At 39.0% G+C, this 25,211-nt stretch overlaps 1 protein-coding gene across 3 annotated transcripts in view; it reads left to right on the top strand.

Annotated features, from left to right (window-relative positions):
- CACNB2 (calcium voltage-gated channel auxiliary subunit beta 2) overlaps positions 1–25,211 on the top strand; it is a 413,977-nt gene that overhangs the window by 8,563 nt on the left and 380,203 nt on the right. For all 3 annotated transcript variants that reach the window (XM_023223140.2, XM_023223141.2, XM_023223139.2), the window contains exon 2: positions 1,864–1,956. In XM_023223140.2, coding sequence (XP_023078908.1) covers positions 1,864–1,956 — 93 coding nt within the window. The remainder of the gene's footprint in view (positions 1–1,863; positions 1,957–25,211) is intronic.

Genomic DNA, 25,211 nt, shown 5'->3' with positions numbered 1-25,211 from the left:
CAAAAAGGAAAAGATTATATTTTGTCTTTGTTCTCAAAGATAATTTACGTTCCTCATGAGGGTGAATGATGAATTTAACACAGATTGTCCCTACACTCCCAAAGAAGCATGTTAGGCCTTAAAAATACTTTCAAGGTAATAAGTATTTTTGCACATGGGTTAATATAAATTTAAGAGAAAATTTTAAAGAGATTTTCATACTTTATTTTACCTTTCTTAGGCCTTAGAAAATGCATCTGTCCAAAGCTTTACGTAATAATTGGAACAGAAAAAAAGTGGTCAAGAGAATGTTATTTTTCAACAGTTTACTGAATAATGTTTACATAAGTAAAAAGAATAAGCTGTTAACTGAGGAGAACCTTGTATATTACGTTACAAAAGCCCAGCGTAGCTTTCTTGCCGTTTATGAAGTTGAGAGTTAATTAAATGTCATGGAAACACATTTGTATTATATAAATCCCTTAGATACTCTGAAGAGAACAAACATATATAAGAAAATTTTTTGCTTTAAGATTATACCACCCTCTCACTGATTGCAAATTCATCTAAATTACTCATAACGCAAATGTTTGTAATAGATTTCAGCTTGCCTAAGTGCTACATATACTATGGCAGATATTTTAATGAAAACCATATGAATAGAGGAAGCATAACCAAATAGCATTTTCAAAACCTGAATGTGATGATTTTAAAAATCAATGGTGTAAATTCTGATCATCTAATGAAGTCTCTATGAGCCTAATAATTCTCAACGTGTTATATACACTTTTGTCCAGTTCATTTCCACGTCTTCCAACCCCTGTATAGGTATCACTTTGTATATATTAGTTTGAGTCCTTACCATGTATTAGATCTTATGCTAAATGCTATAAATACATTATTTCATTTCATACTTAATCCTATGAGGTATTATTTTATCTAATACTTAACCCCATTTTAAAGATGAAAAGATTGAAAAAATTAAGAAACTCGGTCAAGATTTGCTACGGCCAGGATTCTAACCTATGTGCTGTATTTAACTCTAAACTCAGTGTTAAGCTATTGTTCATTTACATTTTAATGTTTAATATTTGCACTTACTGTATCTGTGCTTAGAATTAAACATAGATTGAGGTGTAGCTTATTCTTAGGGTTCTGAAAGTAAACTATAAATGTAACAGGAAAAGCAAGTTCATTTTTAGATGTTTGTGCTTGGCCCAATCCTATAATTAAAACAAACCATCTTACCTTTAACTTCTTGTTTTAAATGCTTATGTTTAAATGCTTTATCATTACAGGCTTTTGCCTCTTGCCTGCTAACATATTTATAACAGATAACATCCATTGTTTTAATTCACTAGTTATTCAGTGCTTTGCCAAGAAAACTCTCCTTCCCGGCCGGGCACGATGGCTCATGCCTGTAATCCTAACACTTTGGCAGGCCAAGGTGGGCAGATCACCTGAGGTCGGGAGTTTGAGACCACCTTGACCAACATGGAGAAACCCCATCTCTACTGAAAATACAAAATTAGCCAGACATGGTGGCACATGCCTGTAATCCCAACTATGCAGGAGGCTGAGGCAGGAGAATCACTTGAACCTGGGAGGCAGAGGTTGCGGTGAGCTGAGATGGTGCCCTCACACTCCAACCTGGGCAACGAGAGTGAAACTCTGTCTCAAAAAAGAACAGAAAAGAAAACTCTTCTCCCTACATCATCACTGATTGGAAATACATTTGTGGAATCCCACCAATATTAACTTTCTAATGATGCTTACATGATGGCAATGTATTACTTGTTTTTAGTCTTAGATGTTTTCTACAACTAGGCCTACATTCCTGTTAAAGGGTCTTACAATAATCTTATTTGTCTTTTTTTTTTGTAGTCATATGGAAAAGGAGCCAGAAGGAAAAACAGATTTAAAGGATCTGATGGAAGCACATCATCTGACACTACCTCAAATAGTTTCGTTCGCCAGGTAAGACAGTTTTAAGTTCATGGTTTTGAAACGTATCTTAAAATGACTTCAGATTTTTAAAGGTGGTTTTTCACTCTTTTCCTTAAGATTTATGTAGTATGATTGTACTTACTTTAAATTGAAGTGAAAACTGTGCTGTTTAATGTCATAATTAAAATATTTTAATTTTAAGTGAGACTAAGTAATAATTACACTCTTTCCTGGAAAGTTGAGGAAAGACAAGTGTTGAATTCATTACAGAGGATTTCTTCGAAACAGAGTGAGAGAACTCCAGCAGAAATGATTATGGATTTGGGGGGAATTTTTTTTAGTGGGACAGAGAGCTGGTGGTGCATCTGTATCTCCATCTATGAGATGTTGGGGTTCTTCTAGTTGAGTTTTCTTCTCACTTTGGGCTTGAATTGAAAACTAGAAAATCGTTCTTGGTCTTGAAATGGTTGAGGCTACTGAGGTTAAATAGAACATGCAGTATCACTGAGACATAATTTAAACCATTTCTGCCTTTGGAGACATAGTCTTCGTCTCATTTAACGTGTAGTATATTCCTGCCAAGCAGCCTGGAACGGTCCCCTGAACAGACAGTGCCAGGCTCCCTAACATATAAACACACTTATATATGGTAACAGAAAGGAATTCTGTTACCGGAGGAAGGGCATGGAGGCAGCTGGACCTCTGAGGGTTGTGGTTATGTGCTGAGAATGAAGTCTCATCAGGAACGAGTGACCTTGTTTCCTCCTCCAACCCCTCTCCATGGAGTAGAAAGTAGGGGAGGAGCATGCTGCAGAGAATCCACTGTTGTGGCTCAGGGATGGCCAGTGTCTGACCAGTGCTCTCTTCATCTCTTGTCAGTGACAGCTCACTCCCCAGAACAGTGGTTGTCAACTGGAAAAGCTGCCCTGTGTCATTTGGATGCCACTTTCCCCAGTGCTGCTTGCGTCCGTCATCATGGCCATAGATTCCATCCCTGCCCCCTGTTTGTGTGGCAGGAGGGTCTCCTTTAAGTCCTTTATGACCTTTTGGGTTTTATTTTTGTGGGGACTGTTACATTTCACTAGCTGTCTACCCTTACTGGCTCCGTGTGGCACTCCCCAGGTGTCTCCCTCATGTTTCCTTCCCACAGTTAGCCACAGTTGAACTTGAACTTGTCCACCTGCAGCACTGGTGGGGATTTTGGTCGTGGCTGGTTGCTGCTGCTTGGCACTGTCCTTAGACAAAGGATGATCTGTCCCCAGCCATCAGTCCCCACTTGCAACGTTTGAGTATGCCAGTGGTACATCCAAGTAACTTGGCAACTGGAAATAAATCGATCCTGGCCCGTGCCAATTGGGAATTGTTGTGGTTGCAGGAAGTGAGAAAAAGAGTTAAGAAGGGGCAAAGCAAAGCATTTAGAAAGAAAATAGAAGATGAAGCCAAGTGAGGCCCAGCCCTAGAGCTATGTTCTAATGGTGTCAGCAGGAGCTGGGAAGGCTCTCAGAGGAGCGGAAGGTGTGTGCATTGGCCTGATGTTATAGTGGGCAGAATCCAGGCATCATGGTCCTGCTGATGAAGGGAGGGCCTTGGGAAATAGTGACTTGGGTGAGTCAGTTAAAGGAAAGTTACCCAATCCCTTTTCCATTTCAAGTATGCATTTTTATTCTGCCTCTGAGACAAGGAGATTGAACCTGGAGAGCTAGAGTTAGAATCTACAACTCTGAGTCATCATGCAGGACCTGAAACAGAAAAAAAAAAGAAAAAAGAAAAAAGGAAAACTAGCTCCTTAGTGTGCCTAGTAGCTGCAGCAAAGCAACAAATAATGCCAAGCTGCTTGTTGAAATTGTATGGAAACAAAACTGATATGTTTCAAGTAAGCAAGACATAATGAATAGAAACGAATAGCGTAGAACCCATTATTACTCATTTAATCCCTGTGGAAATGCCACGTAAAGGCAATCACTGGACTCCATTTTCAAATTGTATTTTTGACTGTGAATTCCTTTTTCATAGAGTTTTGAGAACTCAATTCACATGGCAAGGAGAGATTACCATAGTGTGTATAAGTAAACTGGAATTTGTTTTTCTTCACAATAATTTTCTTTTGTGTTCTTAGTAATGTATGTAGCTTAAAACACCATTATAAGTGATAACAAGAGTTGTTAAATGATTTAATGTAAATTTAGATATATATTGCCAAAACATACACGAGCATGTAAGAAGGCAAAAGGAAATTTATCCCAAAGGGTAAATATACAGGTCTGTTTCCTAGAGTATCAATAGGACAAGGTGTTTGCTATGGCATGGATTTTGGGGTAATGATTACACAGGCATATCGTTGAAAACCCTTAAATGCTGGTTTGCATCTGTCACAAAAGGAAAACTAGTGTCTTTGGCAAGAGTTCTGAGTTAAAAATTGTATTTCTTCTTTGGTAATTTAATTTCTATTCTGTTAAAACAGCATTCCTATTTTGCTGCCATTTGAAAATAAGTAAAAGCTACCATAAGATAGCCAGATATTTAATAGAAATGGTTTCCTGGAGTGTTTGCAGGAATGCATGGCAGATAGTAACAATGGGCATATTAGATGATGATGATGATTATTATTTATTTATTTAGTTTTGAGACCGAGTCTCACTCTGTTACCCAGGCTGGAGTGTAGTGGCGTGATCTCGGCTCACTGCAACCTCTGCCTCCCAGGTTCAAGTGATTCTCCTGCCTCAGCCTTGCAAGTAGCTGGTATTACAGACACAAGCTACGCCCAGCTGATTTTTGTATTTTTAGTAGAGATAGAGTTTCACCATGATGGCCAGGCTGGTCTCGAACTCCTGACCTCAGGTGATCCACCCACCTCAGTGTGCCAAAGTGCTGGGATTACAGGCGTGAGCCACCATGCCTGGCAGCACATTGGATTATTAAATAATTGGAAAAAATACCCTTCACATGTTGTTTTTTCATATAAGTGTATTTTTTTAAACAAGTGACTTGCATCGACACATACTGCTTACTTGTCTGTAGCTAGGGAACATATATAATTGGTATTACAAAGGTATTTGCCCAATAGAAATGGATTTTGTTTTCAAATATCTTGGAGTTAGAGTCTACTATTGCCCTTTAATTAAAAATAATTCCTATATAATTTTTAAAACCTTAGAATTTTATTGTTATAAACAGTATATTATTTGTAAGAAATTTAAAAAGTAAAATGTTCAGAAACACTAGGTATACTTTTAGGTAGTCTTTATAATACCAAGATTTAAAAGTTTTAGATAATGTGAAAATTTGACATAAAGGAAACGAATTAAGAACTTAAAAAAAAAACAACTTGGAGAATATCAGAGAGTTTGTTATGGAATAAATTGTCCCCCTATGCAACCCTCAAATTCATCTTTAGAAGCCCAAACACCCAGTGTGACTATATTTGGAGATAAGGCCTCTGGGAGTGGGGCTGTAATTCAGTGGGACTATTATCCCTTTTTTTTTTTTTTGAGGTGGAGTCTCGCTCTGTTGCCCAGGCTGGAGTGCAGCGGCATGATCTTGGTTCACTACAACCTCCACCTCCTGGGTTCAAGCAATTCTCTTGCCTTAGCCTCCCCAGTAGCTGGGATTACAGGTATGCACCACCATGTCTGGCTAATTTTTGTGTTTTTAGTAGAGACAGGGTTTTGCCATGTTGGCCAGGCTGGTCTCATACTCCTGACCTCAAGTGATCTGCCTGTCTCAGCCTCCCAAAGTGCTGGGATTACACACATGAGCCACCGCACCTGGCTCTTATCCTTTTAAGAAGACAAAAGGAGAACAAGGATGCGTGCACACAGAGAAAAGGTCATGTGAGGACACAGTGAGGAGGCAGCAGTCCGCAAGCTAAGGAGAGAGGCCTCACCAAAAACCAACTCCGCTGCACTTTGACCTTGGGCTTTTAGTCTCCAAAACTGCAAGAAAATTAATTCTTAATGTTGAAACCACCCTGTAGTAATCTGTTATGGCAGCTTGAGCAGACCAATAGAGATTAATATATAATTAGGCTTGAAAATGGGCCTTTTAAAACCAACCTTCTTATTGATCATGTAACATATATGCCAAAAAGTACTACACAAATCATGTATTCAGTCTGGTGAGTTGTCATAAGGTCAACCCCTGTGGAGCCACCACCCAGGTAAAGAAATAAGCATTCAGCCCCACCTGTCCCTTTTTGGACCTTTCTCAATCATATTCCCTCTTTCCTCACTAAAGGTAATCACCATCCTTACTTTCAATACCATACATTTGTTTGACCTGTGTTTGCAGTTTTATATAAATGGTATCATTGTGTATCTGAATTCTTTCACTGAACATTATGGCTGTTATATTTATCTATGTTGGACATTTTAATAATTTGTGGATTGTCTTTGGTTGATTTTGGCTTGTTGGTGTGATTTTACAGCATTCCATTGTGTGGAAAGACATTTGATTTATGTGCTCTGTGTTGGTAGACATTGGGCTGTTTCCAGCTGAGGGAACTGAGACTGATGTTCCTATGCACGTTCTTATGTGCCCGTTTGATACACATATGTGTGCATTTTTCAGTGAATAGAGTGGAATGCTAGGTAATATGGCATGCCTGTGTTCAACTAAAGTAAACACTGGGAAACAGTTTTCCAAGGTGGCTGTACCAATTTGCACTCCTACAAGCAGTGGGTGACAGTTTCGGTTGTCTTACATCTTTGCTAAAACATAGTGTCAATGTTTTTCATTACAGTCAGTTTTATGACAGTGCAGTGGTAGCTCATTGTGGTATTAATACCCATTTTTCTGGTATCTCACCCACAATTTAACTGTGGCTAGACCTAGGGAACAGCCAGAGAACAGAGAACAGAGAGAGAGAATGAGAGAGAGAGAGAGAACATATCATATGTATGCACATATACATATATATGTCATATATATACACATATACATATATATGTCATATCAATATGTCATATACATACCGTATATATCACATTAGTGATAAAACCATACATGAAAGGTTTTATGAGAGCATTTTATCACTCTGTAGTCAATTTCTCATTAATCATATTAATTCTGTAGCAATTTGATTAAAATTATAAATATTTATTGAGATATGGTGAAACATATTAGAATATATTGTAACATCATCAGAAAAAGGCTACACAGTAAAAGGGTAAAAAGCATTTACCAGTGGTTTTATCTTTCCAAACTTTTAGTTGTATAGTTAGCTAATGAAAATTTACCTTTAAGAAGAAAATTTACCTTAAGAATGGTCTTAAGGAAAGTTTTCTTCTGGGTATGTTTCTGTGTTAGACTCTAAAGCACAACAGCAGCTACCTTGAAATAATTTTTGCAGTTATATAGATGAAGTTTCCATTTTGTTAATAAATCAGTTCATTAGTTAGTCAACTAATTAGTCTTCTGGCCCTTGACATTATCAACTTATTTGAAGTCAGTGATATGTTACAAGAGGAACTGGGGAAATGGCATGCCTCAAGAAGTTAGTTACCTTTCCCCTGGACATTGGCTCCATGTTACCCTTTGGGGTAAGGGTTGGGTCTTGACCCAGTAGTACAGGAAGGGGTCTGTCCATAGGGGTCATTGCTTGTGCGTGGCAGATGTTAGTGGGATTTCCCATGAACTGTGGAAGATGAGGTTGCTGTTGGTTCTATTCCATATAAACTTGTTGTAAAGTGACAAACCAGCTCATCTTATACAGTATATCAAATATTTCAAAGACAGAATCTGTTCTTCCTTGCAGTTTCCTAAAACATTACTTAGAACAAAAGTTAACTGTGGGCTGGGCGTGGTGGCTCACGCCTGTAATACCAGCACTTTGAGAGGCCAAAGCAGGAGAATCACCTGAGGTCAGGAGTTTGAGACCAGCCTGACCAACATGGAGAAACCCTGTCTCTACTAAAACAAAACAAAACAAAACAAAAATTAGCTGGGCATGGCAGCGCATGCCTTTAATCCCAGCTACTTGGGAGGCTAGGGCAGGAGAATTGCTTGAACCCAGGAGGCAGAGGCCGTGGTGAGCCAGGATTGAGCCATTGCACTCCTGCCTGGGCAAAAAAAGTGAAGCTTCATCTCAAAAAAAAAAAAGTTAACTGTCGTTTATCTGATTGCTTTTTAAATGTCATTCTTTTGGGTTGCAGACAAAAATGTTACCTAGATGCAATACATACTTTATATACTGAATGCAAAATTTCTCTATTTATCTTTTATATAAATTATGATGTTATAAGATTTATTTAAACAGTTTTCTTCAAGAAGCTGGTTAGGGGTAAGCGCCTGGACTCGAAAGCCAGGCTACATGAGTTTGAATTCTGGCTTTGCTATTTATTAGTTGGCCTTTGGACAAGTAACTGAATCTTTCTGTACAGCAGCCTTTTCCTCTGCAAAATAATGCTTACCTCAAAAGTTAGTTGTAAGGGTTACATGAGTTATGACTTGTAATTTGTTTAGAACCATACCTAATATGCATTATTTAAGAGTTTATTACTGTTACTTATAAATATTACCGCTTGTTTGTAATGTTAGTTAAAACCCGAATAAGAAATAGACTATGGCAGAGGGAAAAAATAGTGTTCATTAAATGCTTACTATAAGTTCTGTCTCCCCGTTTTACAGATGAAGAAATGGAGGCACAGAGGTAAAGTGACTTTTCCACAGTCCCATTACATGTAAGGTTGGAGTCAAAATCTGAATCTAAGTGGTCGACTCCAGATTCTTGCCCTTATTGGTTACGCTATACTTCCTTGTAGCTGAAGGAAATGAATAAATGATAATAACCATTTCATTCTTTCATCTAAGGAAAACATGAAGAAAAATTCCTACGGCAAATACATACAAAGATAAAAGTTAGTCTTCTACTTTTAACTTCCTTCTGTACCGGCAAGTGAGAATGTCTTCAGCATTGTAAATTTTCACTAGGCATCATGACTTTTTTTTAGATCAGCATAATTCCCTTCTCTCATGAAAACTTCCTCAGATTCCTAGTTTGTGATACTGTTTGGCATCCTACACCACTCTTGCTGGTCATGAAAAGTGGAACTGGAATTGGAGGAGCATTTACTTTTTTCCTTTCTCCCACAAAAGTCATAGGAACATAACCTTTTTGGAATTCTGAAAGTCCTTTTTTTTTAAAAGAAAAATAAACAGAAATGAAATCAAGTATGAATCACCTGTTTTGAGGTTTGGCTGAGGCTGATGTGGGCCCATGAATCACCCCTGTTGTGAATCTGGATAAAGTTCGGCATACTTATGGCACCTAGTTTTACAGTAACCCCTTTAGAAACTGTGTTGCAATTCACAGGGGCTTTTGCTTTGTAAGTTGTCATAATTTTAATTTATTAAGGAGAACCAGGTGTTAAACATGACTTTTAAGCACTGTTATTAGAACGAATGAATATTATTTTCAAATCGTTAATGTGCTGTACGATATTTAATACATAAAAGTATAGTTATCTTGGACTTGTTATTAAGATTATTGTAGCTATCGAGGTTGTCTTTGATTCCAGTATAAACTCTTTGGCTGTGTGTTGAGAACAGATACAGGAATGAAGAAATTTCATTTATCATCGTCATAAGCCTGGAAAAGCTATAATTCTTAATCTTTTGTATTTAGTACTCTGCACAGATTTATAGCCTATTAAGTGAATTAGTTTTTCCTATAACTTCTTTTCTCCTAACTTCATCAAAAGAAGGAAAAAAAAAATCCCTAAGGTTAGTTGTCTTAGAAGTTTATTTTAGAACCAAAATCTAAGCAGATAAATTAACTTACTGAAAGGAAAATAGGTGGAGAAGAGTAACAAGTCCTGCTTGGCATGGATGGGTAGAACATTTGTGCTGTTCTTTTCAAGAGATTGTGCAAGAATTGCTAAGTGTATAAATTCTTTGATGCTGCCAAGGTCAGGGAAAAATATGTACATCTGCAAATAAGTACTGGTCATCAAAGTTAAAGCAGCTTTGATGAGGGGGGAGGTAGAGGAGGCAGTGTTAGTAACTGCAACTGCTTATTTAGTGCAGTTCTGGTCTGTCTCTCATTCTCTCTCTTCCTCCCTCCCTCCCTGTTTTCTCTTCTTCTTCTTTTTTGAAAATGTCTTCATTTTCTTAAAGACATGTGTTCTCCTTGGCTACATTTACGTACCTGGCAGCATTCCAAAGTTGAACACCAAATGCTGAGAGGATGACTGCCAACTTTGCTTTATTTTTATGATTCCACAGCATGGCCATTTTCATTGAAAGTACATTGTCATCTGAGCTTTCTACTCTATGCTTCTGCCGTGGATAGCCTGGACTCACAAACTGTTTACACTGCTTTTTTTTTCTGTAGGGTGCCGCGTTGCACACTGGCATTTTTTGTGCAGAAAGTTGAGACTTAGGAATCCACAACTCTTTTTGGGATTTTCAAGTGCCATGATTCTTTGGGGTTAATGGGGAAGAAGTTTGCAACTGATCGGGGATTTTGCTCACCGACATATGTTGTGGTTGTAATGAAATAATCCTGTAGCCTCTAACGGCTTCCAGAATACGAATCAGGATGACAAAAGAGAATGAACCAAATATTTAACAGAAGGTTGCATGACACTTTCAGAACATGGTATTCTAAACAAATTCCATCATCTCTCCGTACCTTGTTCTTGGTGCTGCATTTTTGGATTTTTTATATTAGTTCAGATTGGTGTTAAATGCAAATGATTAATCACAGAAGCACACAGTCTACTTTTTAGTTTTGTTTTGCAAAGACAGATTAAACTGCAATAATGATTACAGACTCCAGGCCTGCGTAGACTGATATGTTTAAGGTTGGATAAATCTTTCAGCCCTTAAATACTGGCCTGTTGCCTTGTTATGCTGTATTCTTCACAAACACACTATAAATAATAATTCAGTAGATTTATTACCACTGTGATTTCCTGTAAATTTGTTTTTATCTTATTATGGATTCACTTAGATTTTGTGAATGGCAGAGTCTGTTTGGTGTCCTAAGAACTTGTCTTAAATATAACAGTATAAAGATATTGACCTTTTAAAATAAAGAAGTTCCTTGTGTTTTCTATAGGATAAACCTATATACTATGAAAACATTTTGCTTTTTTCTTTTTAGGGAGATGTATGTTCTTTAGAAAGTATTAAAACAAAATTTAGATTTTGCACTTCACATAATTAATTTTAACATGTCTCTTTGAATGTAATTTTGTGGGAGAACAAGGGTTTGATTATAGAAAAAATCTTCCTCATTCACATATTATTTTTAGGTATTTGGAGCACTTTATAAACTAGGCTTGATTAAGTGCTGTAGTTATTAAAATAATTTTGCGAATTGAGATTTTTTTTGTTTGTATATATACTTTTCTATGAAGATACATCAGTTTAAAACCAAGAATTCTTTCTGAAGTTGCTTTTTTCTTCAACTCTCTCAGATATGCTTTGAATTACCCTTTCCACCTATACCTCATTTTCTTCCATTTTTATTCATCTTCTGTTTGGCTAAGCCATATAAAGTGTTAGAAGTCATGCAAACTGAATTAACCCTACTAGATTGGTTGAAAGTTTATCCAGATTATCTAATATAAAGTAACTAGCATGACTAGGAAAATAGACTTTCCTTAAATTCTGAATTTAAGAAAAGCGTGTATTTCAAGAACCATAAACTCGTAGGAGTACTACTGAGATTACTTACTTAGCTTAAAGTTAATTATTCATGTGTCTCAGGTTTTCCCAGACACGGCATCTAAGGTGGTGGTCTAAGAATGGTGGAAGATCAAAGAATACTTCCCTCTTCCCTATTCCGTCACTTGTGGATGTAAATATAGTCAGTTCCTTTCTCTATTGTTCTGTTTCTGGAAATCTTCATGTTTGATGATTATCACATGCTGGAGAAGTCATTTTTGAGGGTTCAACACTGAGACATAATCTCAAAAATATTTGCTATGGCTTAGTTCAATAAGTAAGTATTCCAATTTTTATCTCATCTTTAGTCTGTAATTGTGACCTAGCCTGTGTGTCTGTTACAAAGACCTTTGTTGGCAAAAAAGGAACGGAGTCTCCCCCTACCCACCTCAGAGCTGATCATGCTCCCATTCACCATCTATTTATTGCAGTTTGAGAATAAAGAAGAGGGGAAAACAGGAAGATAATCCCAGAAGGATGGAAGAAGCTTTGTAGAGTCTTCTATGAATTCATATGTAAGAAAATGTAGTAAAAGTTCTTCAGGAAGTCTTGTCCCCTGCCATTGCCTCGGCCATCTGTGTTATCCTTCCAAAACTGTCATCAGGTTCTAGAAAATTATTTTGGCTTCAAGTCTGCCAACTCCATTAATATTTTCTTATGTCCTTAGTATCTGTAGAAAAGTGCCAGCCTCCATTTCTTCTTCTACTTATAGTATGGGGATCGTGTGATAGTTTAAACTTCTGGCAAGGTTACTTTGCCCTGACCCTACTTTCTCTTCTTCATCCTATCTCAGAGTCTGAACACTATGACCCTACCAGCTTTTCCTTCTTGGAAAGCACGTCTCTGAGCCAGGGGTCTTCTTTCTCATGTAGGTGTAACCTTAAAGTTTAGTACCATTTATGACCCCCATTCTCATTACCGTGGAAAGATTTGTTGATTTCTCAGTGGTCCAGGTGCTGCATCTGAAAGTTGGAACATGGCAACTCTCTTTTATTTTTTGTATAACAACTCCCCCTTCCCACCAAAACAAACAAGCAAACTTGAGGCCCAGGCAGGCAAATCACCTGTGGTCAGTAGTTCAAGACCAGCCTGGCCAATACAGTAAAACCTCGTCTATACTAAAAATATTTTTAAAAAATTAGCCGGGCATAGTGGCAGGCACCTGTAATCCCAGCTACTCGGGAGGCTGAGGCATGAGAATCACTTGAACCTGGAAGGCGAACATTGCAGTGAGCCAAGATCACACCACTGCACTCCAGCCTGGGTGACAGAGTGAGATCCATCTCAGAAATAAAATAAAATAAAAAATAATACAATAGATGAATTGTGTTAGTTTCATGACAGCCATGAATAAACACATGCATTTTTACGTATATGTGCATTATATGTGTGTGAGTACGTGTTCTATAACTTTTAGGTTTTAGGTTTTCCTTTTATTCTTTTCTCTCTCATATTTAAAAACAAGGCTATATTTTACATTGTAATTGTATACCTAAGTCAGTATCCTTCAGAGTATGCTAAGATTATTTAGAGGTAATTTTATACTTCCATTTCTCATAGCACAGTACCTCATCTATTGAGTTCTTGCAGTTATTACTTTAAGCTTATAGAAATTTAACACCCAAAAGAATGAGAAATAAAGAGCCTCACTTAATGCTTCTCTCTGACAATTATAAGGAGAGCTGAAGCAAGGAGAAAACCCACGTGGTAAGCCAGAATGCCCTGCTGTGGATTTATTACTTGTCAGGAAAAAAAAAAAACCGAGGATCCGATGTCATCTCTGGCTGATTGATTTGACGATGTGTATTCATTCACCAATGTGCGGATGATATTGAAGAACATTGTTTACTGTTTTCAAGGTCTGATTTCCAGTCTTGCTCCTTTCTGAACAGAATGTGCTTAAGGAGTAAAGTCTAGAAATCTCTAGGATGAAGATTTCTCTGTCAGTTAGATGATTATTAACATCAGGGATGTGAACACGTCCATTTTCAGACCAATTCCCAGTGGATTCTCTATGACCTGGAAGAGTTCAAGGGGTCAGACTGGGTCATAAAAACCTTAGGTAAGAATCAGCTCCTAGGGAATTAGTAAACCAAGGCATGACTTACTTACATAACATCAGCCATTCGTGAATGGAGCAAATATGTGTTCACAGAAGTGCAAAAGAAAGCCCTGTGTGAGCCCAGAGGAAATGATGTTTTACTCTGAATAGTGAGCACAGATAGCTTTTGCACATTGATCCCAACATTCATGTAAAACAATGGGGGTGCACAGTGTGTTTCTGGGATGGTAAATACCTGTAGGCTTGGATTCTGGGTTCATGGAGAAAAGGATAGAAGAGATGGAAGGATGGGTGCATGGAGGCTGGAAGCTTACAAGGGCACCAGGCCACGAAGGACCTCCAAGCCAGGATATATATGAAGGAGTGTGCTGGAGGGTATGAAAGGCTTACAGCATACACAGAGAGGTCGAAGAGTTGGAAAATCAAGCATTGTAAAGCAAACGTTTGATAAAAGGTGGTAAAATAGTGGACGCATGCTGACCATGTGCCAGTCATTCTAATAAGTACTTTATTTGATCATTTGCACAACTCAATGAGATGGGTGATGTGAGTATCCACATTTAACAGATGATGAACGAAGACCTTGACAGATTAATGAATTGGCCTGAGTATATATCCTTGTAAATGTGTAGTGTTTATCATATTAAATGGGTATACTCTTGGGAATGTTTAGGTGTTGTTGAGCAACAAGAGACTTTTCAACAATGGTGATACTGAGATCTGGTAGAAAAGGGGGTGGTGATTCTAGACCCTTAGGTGCAAAGTCAGTGATCATGACCATGGGAATGAGGCACTAAGCCATGGCCCCTGAGCCAGGACTTTTGCAATACCTTGGAAGAGGGTTGGATCCCAAGAGCTTAGTTGGCCTCAGGCAGGGCCGCATCACTGGCATCAAGAAATCAGGGGGTCATCTGTTTCGTATTGAGCGTATATCAAGAAACAGAGGTGTTCAGTTAGTGAACCTACAGAAAGATTATATAGGTGTTCATTGGACCATTCTTTTGCTTTTTCTACAGGTTTGGAACTTTTCAAAATTAATAGTGTGGGGCAAGAGGAAGAGGTAGAGTGGGTGGGAGTGGACAGGGGCTAGGTCAAATAAAAGGCAGGAGTTCTGTGAGAGAAACCAAGACCCCAGGGCAGGGTTATAGGGCTATAAGGGTTGTACTTGGTTGACTGTGTAATCTACTAAGGTATGTGGAGAAGCAGTGCCTTCACTCATCCTAAGGCAGAGTGGAATTGTGGGAAGAGGAAGGGACTTGGTGGAAGATTCCTTAGATGATGTCCTGCCTATCTGCCTCTTCAGAGATGTTTTCAGGGACAAAGGGCATGACTAGATTAGAGTTGGGAGGTAGAGATTGATGCTTTCTATTGGTAAGGTTATTACAGAGTTTTGCAGTTTTAAAAAGATCTTTGTAAACTTTTACAACAGATAAAATACCACCATGTGCAATCACAATGTAAACAGGTTTTCTACTAGATGTCAAGATGAAGGTCACAGGGTTTAGAGCTGCAGACAGCTGTTTATCTTAAGTCCATATTGTGGTTTTTTCTGTGAACTCATGTAAATCCCTTTAAACCAGTGCCGCTGACTAACAGGCGTTCTTCCTTGCACAGAAGTGGTCATTAGTGGTCATATAAGTTGAAAATCAGCCATTCTCTCTCTGCCTCAGGCCATTTGTTTGTGGGAGAGCAGTCGTTGGAAGAAATTAGGTTATTTGGTTACCAAGAGACACTGCCCTTTACCCCGAGTAATTACCCTCTTTTGGAAGAAGAATTGGTTAGTGTGTGTTAGACAACCATGCAGGCTATGGGTCTTTGGGAGATGTTTACAATATTCCTAGAAAAGAGGCCAAAACAATTTTACTGGCATTTTTCATTGTTTCTGGCTCTTGTAATTAATATAAGAAGCATGAACATCCTGAAGCTGTGATCTATAATGCAAATGAGATAAACTGTGTAATAATGATGGTAGGTTACACGTAGCCTGATTTTCAAATTCAGATGTTTCAGCCCGGACATCTGTGTTTAGTCTTTTTTATTCGAAGCAGAAGAATAACTCTGGATTCAGGACTTGGAGGTGTCTACATTTTATTATGCAACTATTTCTCTGACCATTTTGTGTGCGTGTGTGTATGAAAACTGCGTGGGAAACAGGCCAAAAATACATGGACTTCCTGACTCTGCTAGACTTTATTTGTACTAAGTTCTTGTTACAGGTTCTCACTGACTCATTCATTCATTTATTCATTCAGTTTTTTTTCACCAACATATGGAGTGCCTTTGCCAGGCAGTGGGCCAAATGTAGAATAAAATAACATGGTTCCTAGATTAAAATATTAAAGTATTGATGTACTCATGATGTAAAGTCCAGCATTAGGAGTTCTGCAAAAGAGATAAATACAAAAATATGGTGGGTACTCGGGGAGGAGACTGATTAACTCTACTGTTGGGAAGAAGAGGGAGCATTGCCAAGAAAGTCATATTTGAGCTGGATATTGAAGAATGAGTTGAAATGTTCTAGGAGAAGAAATTGGGAAGGAATGCGTCATCTGAGAGCTCACTGTGTGGAAGGACACAGAGGAAGGATGGAAAGTGAAGAGTTCCATCTGCTGCAGCTGGTGGCTGGCTGAGTCCAGATAGGCACAGTGCAGCCAACTCCTGAAGGTGTTGACGTCAAAATGGAGAGAAATGATGTCACTGCACCTGTGCCCTCTTTTGGAAGAAGGCACAGGCTGAAGTGCAAAGGCAGGATCTGTCACCCAGGCGAAGTGCAAAGGCACGATCTCGACTCCCTGTGACCTCCGCCTCCCAGGTTCAGGCGACTCTTGAGCCTCAGTCTCCTGAGTAGCTGGAACTACAGGCGTGTGTCACCATGTCCAGCTAATTTTTGTTTTGTATTAGAGACAGGGTCTCACCATGTTGGCCAAGTATAGGTAGTAAACCTACGGTATCATGTTGCTGTTCTCAAGACCACTCTTATGCCAGGGAAGATGTTTTGAAACACCTTATTTACATGTACCAATTCTGAATAACCTGTACAGGAAGTAGTCTATCCCAGTAAGCAGCAAATAAGAGTGTATTTTTATAGCTTGCTCTATTAGTGTGGAACATTTTAAAGGACAGTATGTTTATTAACAAATGCCACATGGCTTTTTATTTCCTTTGCAACTGACATTAGATTGACCATAGATGTTTGCATTTCTATGGTTTGAAAAGTTGTGAGTTTCTGGATCTAAAATGTTGTGTTTCATTTTAGATTTTAGATTGAAAGTAGTCTATTAAGAAAGTTATATAGCTTAAAAATCAGGCTGTAAATGTCAATTGATCTTATATTAATAATATATATGACTATATATGTACAAGTATACATCTATTTCCTTCTATGAATGACTTTAGGTTTACATTTAGAATGAATTTAGATTACTTATATAAACTGTTATTATTAAGGTGATAAGTATTTCTAGGATAAATGAACAGTGACAAATCTTAAAAATTGAGACACTTCAATCTTGATTCAATTAATAATACAGATATTTATGAGGATTTTTTTTTTTTTTTTTTGGGAGACAGAGTCTAGTTCTATCACCCAAGCTGAAGTGCAGTGGCACTATCTTGGCGCACTGTGACGTCTCCCTCCCAGGTTCAAGCGACTCTCATTCCTCAGCCTCCCGAGTAACTGGAACTACAGGTGTGTGTCACCACACCCAACTAATTTTTGATTTTTAGTAGCGACAGGGTCTCGCCATGTTGACCGGGCTGGTCTCAAACCCCTGACCTCAGGTGATCCGCCCACCTCAGTCTCCCACAGTGCTAGGATTAGAGGCATAAGCCACTGCACCTGGCCAAGGTTTCTGTTTTAATCTCTAAACTTATAAATATTCCTAGATATGCTTAAGAGATTAGATACCCTTTATTATTTTGTGGATGGTTACTTGACTGCCATTTCTTTTGGCTTGTGAGGTCTAGTCCAGGATGGAGTAGAGGAGAATAAAAATCACTGAGGGTACCAGATGGCTCTAGAATGTAGAGAGGAGAAAAGAAATGAGCAGAGGAGGGAAATGCTTTGAGACCTCTAAAGCAAGTCTTCTGGTTTCCTCTCCCGCTCATTGAGAATAAGACTGGAAAGCCTGGAAAGCCCTGGGCTGGCCCTCCAGCCTCCCTTGCTACTCCACCTACACCCTGTTCTTCAAGGTGAAGGTACCTAGAACAATTCTTAGCTGCTTAAAAAAGAATGAAATCGTGTCTTTTGCTGCAACATGAGTGGAACTGGAGGGTATTATCCTGAGGGAACTAACTGGGAATCAGAAAATCAAACAGTGCATATTCTCACTTGTAAGTGGGTGGGAGCTAAACAATGGGTACATACAGGCATAAAGATGGAAATAGTAGACCCTGGGGCCTCCAAAAGTAGGGGAAGGGGAGAGGGGAAGGGAGGATTGATAAATTACTTATTGAGGACTTTGTTCACTACTGGGCTGATGAGTTCAATAGAAACCTAAACCTTACCGTCATGTAATAAACCCATGTAATACACCTGCACGAATATTCCCTGAATCTAAAATAAGATAAGAAACAATAAAGGATAAAGACACAATGATACAGCTTGGGGAAAGAGGGCCAGTTGGGGGGGGGGGCGGAAAATGTTCACCATTTTCCCTTTTATTGGGCTATTCAACCTTGTATCTCATCTCAGAAATGCTCACGTTGACTGTGAAAAATTGTCTTTATTTTATTTGAGATCTTGCAACTCAGTACCTGCATGATCGGGGGAAGTTATATCAACCCCAACTCTCAGCAACTCTGGAAAGTGAGGATAATAATAGAGAATGGCCCAGGGGGTAGCCATGGATGGGAGAAGTAGTTCAGCTTGCTCATAATCTCTATCGTCACAAACAAATCCATAGTTTAAGGAAAACCAGAACATTCGCCAGGTAAATGTAAATGCAACTTTAAGACAGGTGTCATATATTCAAGCAAGTTTACAGCCCGAGTGAAAACCCTGTGTTTACTACACCAGTGAAGCTTCTCAGTAAGTTCCCCCAGGTGACCCCCAACCCCAACCCCATTCCAAGCAGTTTGTTGCCTTGAAACCCCTTTGGTGTGGAAATTCTGGTGAATAGATAGATCCCTCTCTATCTTAATGAGTAATCATGCAGAGACATTCTGTGTTCCATATTGCTGGGTTTTAAAAATAATTGTTGTGTGTTTGCATTTCTTGTTTCCCTTTTTACTTCTCCTGCAAAAGCAAGCATTGCTGGACAGGATGGCTAATGCCCGTAATCGTAGCAACTTGGGAGGCTGAGGCAGGAGGATCCCTTGAGCGCAGGAGTTCAAGGCTGCAGTGAGCTATGATCAAACCTGGGCAACAGAGCAAGACCCTGTCTCTAAAAAAAGTAACTAAAAGAAAGAAAGCTTGGGAGGCTGTTAATCAGGTTGGAAGAACTGCTGCTGAATAAACCAACTAGTAGGAAAAGAATTATTAATCATCAGATAATTAAGTGATTTTCCCCTGAAAATTGATGGAGTCAGTATCTTACCTAAAAGAGCCTGCATTCTGCAAAAACAGATGATTTCTTGATAATATCTTCATCTAGATTTACATCTTTCTTCCTTCTTTTTGTATGTGTGTGTATGTTTTTTGTTGTTGTTGTTGCTTTCTGGAGTAAGGAGCTAAATATTGAATATATGAATCACCTCACACTGCCACTTTTTTGTTCTCTGCTCTCAGGAGCTAAACATCCATTTTGCCCATTACAATTTCTACATTTTACTGAAACATTTGAAAACCAAGCTCTAGGTTCTTTTTATCAATGGATTTTTTCTTCTGATGCTGTGTGATCCTGGAAGATGGATTTAGGACATGTAATGGAAAATTAGCTAGATTATAGAACTCTGTTTTGAAAAGCAAATGTATTATTTTCCCAAATACGAGTTCCTTGTGAATGATTTTAACTGTGGTTCCTTGACATAGTAGTCCAATGATGTTGATTTGGTTAAGGCTTGCATTTCCCTGCAAAGACCTTATAAAATGTACTTGATCCTGGGACTTTTTAATACAGTCTACTTACAGCCAAGAAATTTTCAAAACAAACTGTTTTCTTCTGTTTAGTTCATTTATAATCCCCATCTTATTAAGTATACATAATAAATAGTGACTAGCTACTAGCCTAAATAACCTTATTATACTAATAATAGCTGTAATACCATACAATTACAAAGAAAATCGAGCATGATCATACTGTTGCATTGGTGGTAATTTAAAAGGAAACTGATTCTTCTTTTTTGTTATATTTTTGGCATATTTAAAAAAAAATAAGTTTGATGTAAAGATGACCAGAAGTCAGTGGTATGGCTGTGGGTTGGTAGAACTAGAAAAGTCTTGTGTGTAATGAGTAATTCTTTTGTTTAGGAAAGAATTTACATGTTTACCAGATTATTTAATTTAAAATATATGCTGCTGTCATTCTTGTTTTATGGTTACAAACAGGTTTTGTTCTGATTACAAAATGCATGTAATGCTCCCTTGAAAATAACTCAGAAAATAAAGATTGCCCATTACCTATTTACCTCTTAAAATCAAATGTAGAAAATTAGTGATAACAGGCATAATTGTATGGTAAAAATATTGCTCTCCAAATAAAGTCATCTGAGTGCAACCTCAGTTTAGGGTACTTTGCCCAGTCACTTTTAGGCTTTTGACCAAATGCTTATATTTTATAAGGTGGGTGTGTCATACTAGGTAGCAGAGATTAATACTTTATTGGGAACTCATACTTCTTGGGTCACAGTGTTTGTCTCCATGCTTGTCACTTGTAGTTACAGAACCAATCTGCCCACTTTTTCACATCCTTCCCCCAGAATTTCCACATGCTGATCGTCTAAAAGAGGGAAAACAGGTTACATCAGTTAGAATTCTCTGTGGCAGGAGACCACAAACGTGACTCAGGCTGGCTTTAAGCAACAAGGACATTTATGGACTCATGTAACTTCAGGGCCCAGTTATCAATAGCTCATTGATGTCATTGGGCAGCTTATGTCTTTCCATCTCTGGCCTCTACTCTCTTCCATGTTGGTTCCATTCTCAGCTCTACGCGATGACAAGATGGCTCCCGACATCCTTCCAGGTTCATACTGCAGTGCTCCTCATTGGCTCTGGTTGGATGATTGCATGTCTGTGAACTAATCACTCAGGCTAGGGATCTGTGACCCACTGATGGGCCTGGCCCAAGCCATAAGCTCACTTTAGAGGTGGGAGAAAAATCAACTCCACACAAGGCTAAGAATGAGGACAGGTTTTCCTCCCCAGAGGGCTGTTACTGGAGGAAGAATGAATGGATGCAGGATGGTAACAAAGAAAACTGAGGTCCACTTTACAGAATGAATTAATGAAGTTGACCTGTGAGCTCTCAGATTCCTACAGATGGCTTAGGAAAATACCAGACTCCAGGGACAGGTGAAAGAATAAGTCCTTGCCATCCCTTCAACCTTTTTCAGTCTATAGCGTGCCCTTTTCTGTCTAGTAGAGGTGGATTCCTGATGGCATTGAGAGTGAGTCTGTGAAAATATATCTTCCTGGGAATATACATGTAAATATACTGGCATCAGAACATGCATTCAGAGCCATGTGTATTGCCTTTATATTTTTAAAATTCTCAATTTTTAGTCTTTGTGATAAAACCATGCCCCATTGCCATTAAAAACATTTTGTGGTGTGTGTGTGTGTGTGTGTGTGTTGAAGATCCCTCGTGAGGACAAGAAGACCAACTAAATCGAATTTTTATAGTCCTAATAACATTTGAGCAGCACTGACGTGCTAGAGGGAAAACAGAGTGATGTTGGTTTTAGAAAGCAATACATTGCATTCTTGACAATGCTCTTTTAAGCTTGAATATAGTATTGTCACATTTTGCCACAACACTAGACATCTTAGAGAAATTTAATAACATGTTTGGGAATCTTACTAATTGGGGGAAATTAACATATTAAGATTCTGCATATATTTTTTAAAGTAATAATGATAACTCTTGTGTGGAAATATTCAGTGGAAGGGAAGATTCATGTTACCACCTTGCAAGGCGCTCAAGACATGTGTGCTCTATTTGGTACTGCTGGCTTCATCATTAAACGCACACTCCGCCTACCTGAAGAGAAAAATCGCTGTTCTTGTTGTTTTCAGATCTTTGTAGTCATAATTGTCTATTATGTTTAACAGCACTGGAGACTTTGCAAGTGGAATTGGGTAGATCTGTTAAGGACATTCAGTCCTCTCTTCTGCCAGGCATTAGGGTCTCTTTTAACACGTTTTACTCAATTTCTCCCTCCAAGAAATGCAGGGTTATTCTTTGGAAAGGGGATTGTGATAAGTTAGGATATTTTAGTTTTAAGTATCAGAATCCCATTTCAAAGTTGCATAGGCAACAAGTGATTTGTTGCCACCTGTAACTGTAACAGTCAGGGGTATTCCTGGATTGGGGGCAGGATGCTGCCTGGACTGTGTCTCCCCGCATGGATATTTGATTCTCTATAACCCAAATAAGATTTCCCCATGCAAGCAGCAGCATGGCGGTTGGAAGCTGCAGGTTCCCTTCTTCCCAGCTTTGATAGCAGAGAAAAAAAGGTTGTTTGTTGTTCTTCATCCTGCTTAATTCCAGTTTTAAAAAACACAAGGAAGGACTCTTATTTGACTCACTTAGTTCACATACCACTATTCACACACCACCGTTTGGACTCATCTGTTTGGACAAGGATGAAGCACTATGATGAACCAGCTGGGATCAGGTACCGTTAGAGTTAGCAGCAGGGTGCAGATCTGAGTTTAATACAGAAAGGAGGGTGGGAATTGTTACCTGGAGAAGTCAAATACAATAAATAAAGATGTTGGGGAAGCAGATTATTAGTGGCAGTAACCCACTTCTATTATTACAGCAATGCTTACATTGGTGCCTGCCCCCCACTCCCCACCCCACAGACAGAGCAAAAGCAGACATTTGCAGAGCAAAAGCAGACATTTCATAAATACTCTGTGTCTTCTCTGTGGAGCTAACTGATCCTCCTTTAGGCATATATCTAGAAGAATAGTAGAGGAAACTAAGAAGGTAGAAAGTCTAGGACCCCGTGGGATTACAAAACCAGGATCTTGGCATGTTCCAAGAGGCAAAAAGTGCCAGGGCACAGTGCTCCATGCCTGTAATCCCAGCACTTTGGGAGACTGAGGTGGGCAAATCACTTGAGGTCAGGAGTTCGAGACCAGCCTGGCCAACATGGCAAAACCCCATCTCTACTGAAAATACAAAAATTAGCTGAGCACGGTGGCAAGTGCCTGTAGTCCCAGCTACATGGGAGGCTGAGTTGGGAGGATCATTTGAACCAGGCAAGTGGAGGTTGCAGTGAGCCAAGATCATGCCACTGCACTCCAGCCTGGGCAACACAGCAAGACTCATTCTCAAAAGAGGTAAAAAGCTAACACTTCCATCTGGAGAGTTGATTGGAAATGCTTTTCTCCTGAATCTTTACTGTTTCCCTGAGATGCCATTTGATTGTGTTTTCCAGTTTTCCATGCATTTTTTGTAATATTTTTTCAAACTGTACAATATCTCTGAGAGTAGGGAAGAAAGATTTTCAGAGTCGAAGGTCTCAAAGCTAGGAAATGGCAGAGACAGGACTTGAAACCCTTGTCCTGTGCCCACTAGCCCATTCCAGGCTGCCCTTGCTATCCAGGTTTTATTAATTTTAGTATCATCAGCCCTCACTGCCAAAAGCCTACACCTTTTTTACTTTTATCTTCAGTGGATGGTGTAGCTAATGGACCAGTATAAGACTAGCATGTCTGTGTTTGTCCTGTGTGTAGTGACAAGAATTCCCTAGTCATTACAGACACAGACTCCAAGCCTGAATTCAGATCCACGCTCCTGGACTCTCTAGTCATCTGTCCTCTCACATTGGGCAAGTTACTTAACCCTTGCGAGTTTCAATTCGTCTTCAAATGGGGAAAATAATAAGGCGTATATATATATATATATATATTTTTTTTTTTTTTTTTTTTTTTTGAGATGGAGTTTTACTCTGTTGCCCAGGCTGGAGTGCAGTGACATGATCTGGGCACACTGCAAACTACACCTCCCAGGTTCAAGCGATTCTCCTGCCTCAGTCTCCCGAGTAGCTGGGATTACAGGAATGCACAACCACGCCTGGCTAATTTTGTGTTTTTAGTAGAGACGGGGTTTCACCATGTTGGCCAGGCTGGTCTAGAGCTCCTGACCTCAAGTAATCCGCCTGCCTCAGCCTCCCAAAGTGCTGGGATTACAGGCATGAGCCATTGCACCTGGCCATAAGGCCTATCTTATAAAGCTATTTTGAGAAATGAAAGAGATGATGGAGATGAAGTAAGAATAATTTATTAAATACTCTTTAATGGAATTCTGCCATTCACAATCAAAATGTCTTAACTTGTCATAATCGCCTTTCCAAGGGCCATTTGTACACGACCTAGTGATGGTAAACTCTATACATGTTGGCTCAAATGGTGCTAATAAAACATCCAGGCCAGGGCTTACGTTAGGGCTCTGTATATACTTCCAGGAAAAACACAGGTGAGAGATGTATTCCTGGATGACAGATTTTGGAACCTGTTATGAATGAAGTTCCTGAGAGCTGAGGCTGTAAGAACTTTGAGTATGGTTTTGACTTGTTCGGTGGTGGGTTTAGGGTTCCTTACAATATCAAGTTTGTGTTTTAATATTTTTTTGCTCTTGGAATTAGCATTATATAATGAATCATTGTGGGTTCTGAATATGGAGAGACGTTTCTACTTCTTCTAACCTTTTAGTATGATATGTTTTCTAAGCGTAAAAGGCCAGGACATGGTATGTGTTGTAGATATTAAGTTTGTATCTGGTAGTAAGGCTGTGTCTTGTTATATTTTTGTAGGTTTTTAAAATGCTTGGCCATTTAGAAACTTTTCAATGTTTTGATTTTACATTTCTATAAAAGTGCCACAAATATTCTTGCAAATTACTAAGTTCAGGGAAACTGGTGGTAAAAGGTTGGTGAGCCTCAGATGGCCTTTACTAAATGAGTACTTTACTGGTACAACTCTAGTAACAAAAACTTGTGGGAGTGAAAACAAGGATTCATTCTGTAAGAGATAATAGAAACAGACTGTGTTCTCTAATAGTTCCTTTTAAATAATTTGCAAAAATTTTCTTGTCTTTGCTTAATCTTACCATTGTTTGAGAAAAGTGAAAACTTGGCACCTTTAAAGATAGGAGTTTGAGACATTTCTTTCTTTCTTGACCTCCCTCCCGCCCTCCTTCCCCTTCCCCTTTTTCTTCCCCTTCCCTTCCCCTCCTCTCCCTCTCCCCCCCCATCCTCCCCTCCCCCTCCCCTCCCTCTCCCCCCCATCCTTCCCTTCCCCTCCTCTCCCTCTCCCCCCCCATCCTTCCCGTCTCCTCCCTCCCTCCCTCCCTCCCTCCCTCTCCTTGTCTTTCTCTCTTTCTTTTCCTTCCTTCATTTCTTCCTTTCTTTTTCTTTCTGTTTCCCTCCCTCCCTCCCCCCC

The sequence above is a fragment of the Piliocolobus tephrosceles genome, chromosome 9 (assembly GCF_002776525.5).
Source record: "Piliocolobus tephrosceles isolate RC106 chromosome 9, ASM277652v3, whole genome shotgun sequence".
In the NCBI taxonomy this organism is placed as follows: Eukaryota; Metazoa; Chordata; class Mammalia; order Primates; family Cercopithecidae; genus Piliocolobus; species Piliocolobus tephrosceles.
This window is presented reverse-complemented; position numbering and strand designations above follow the sequence as displayed.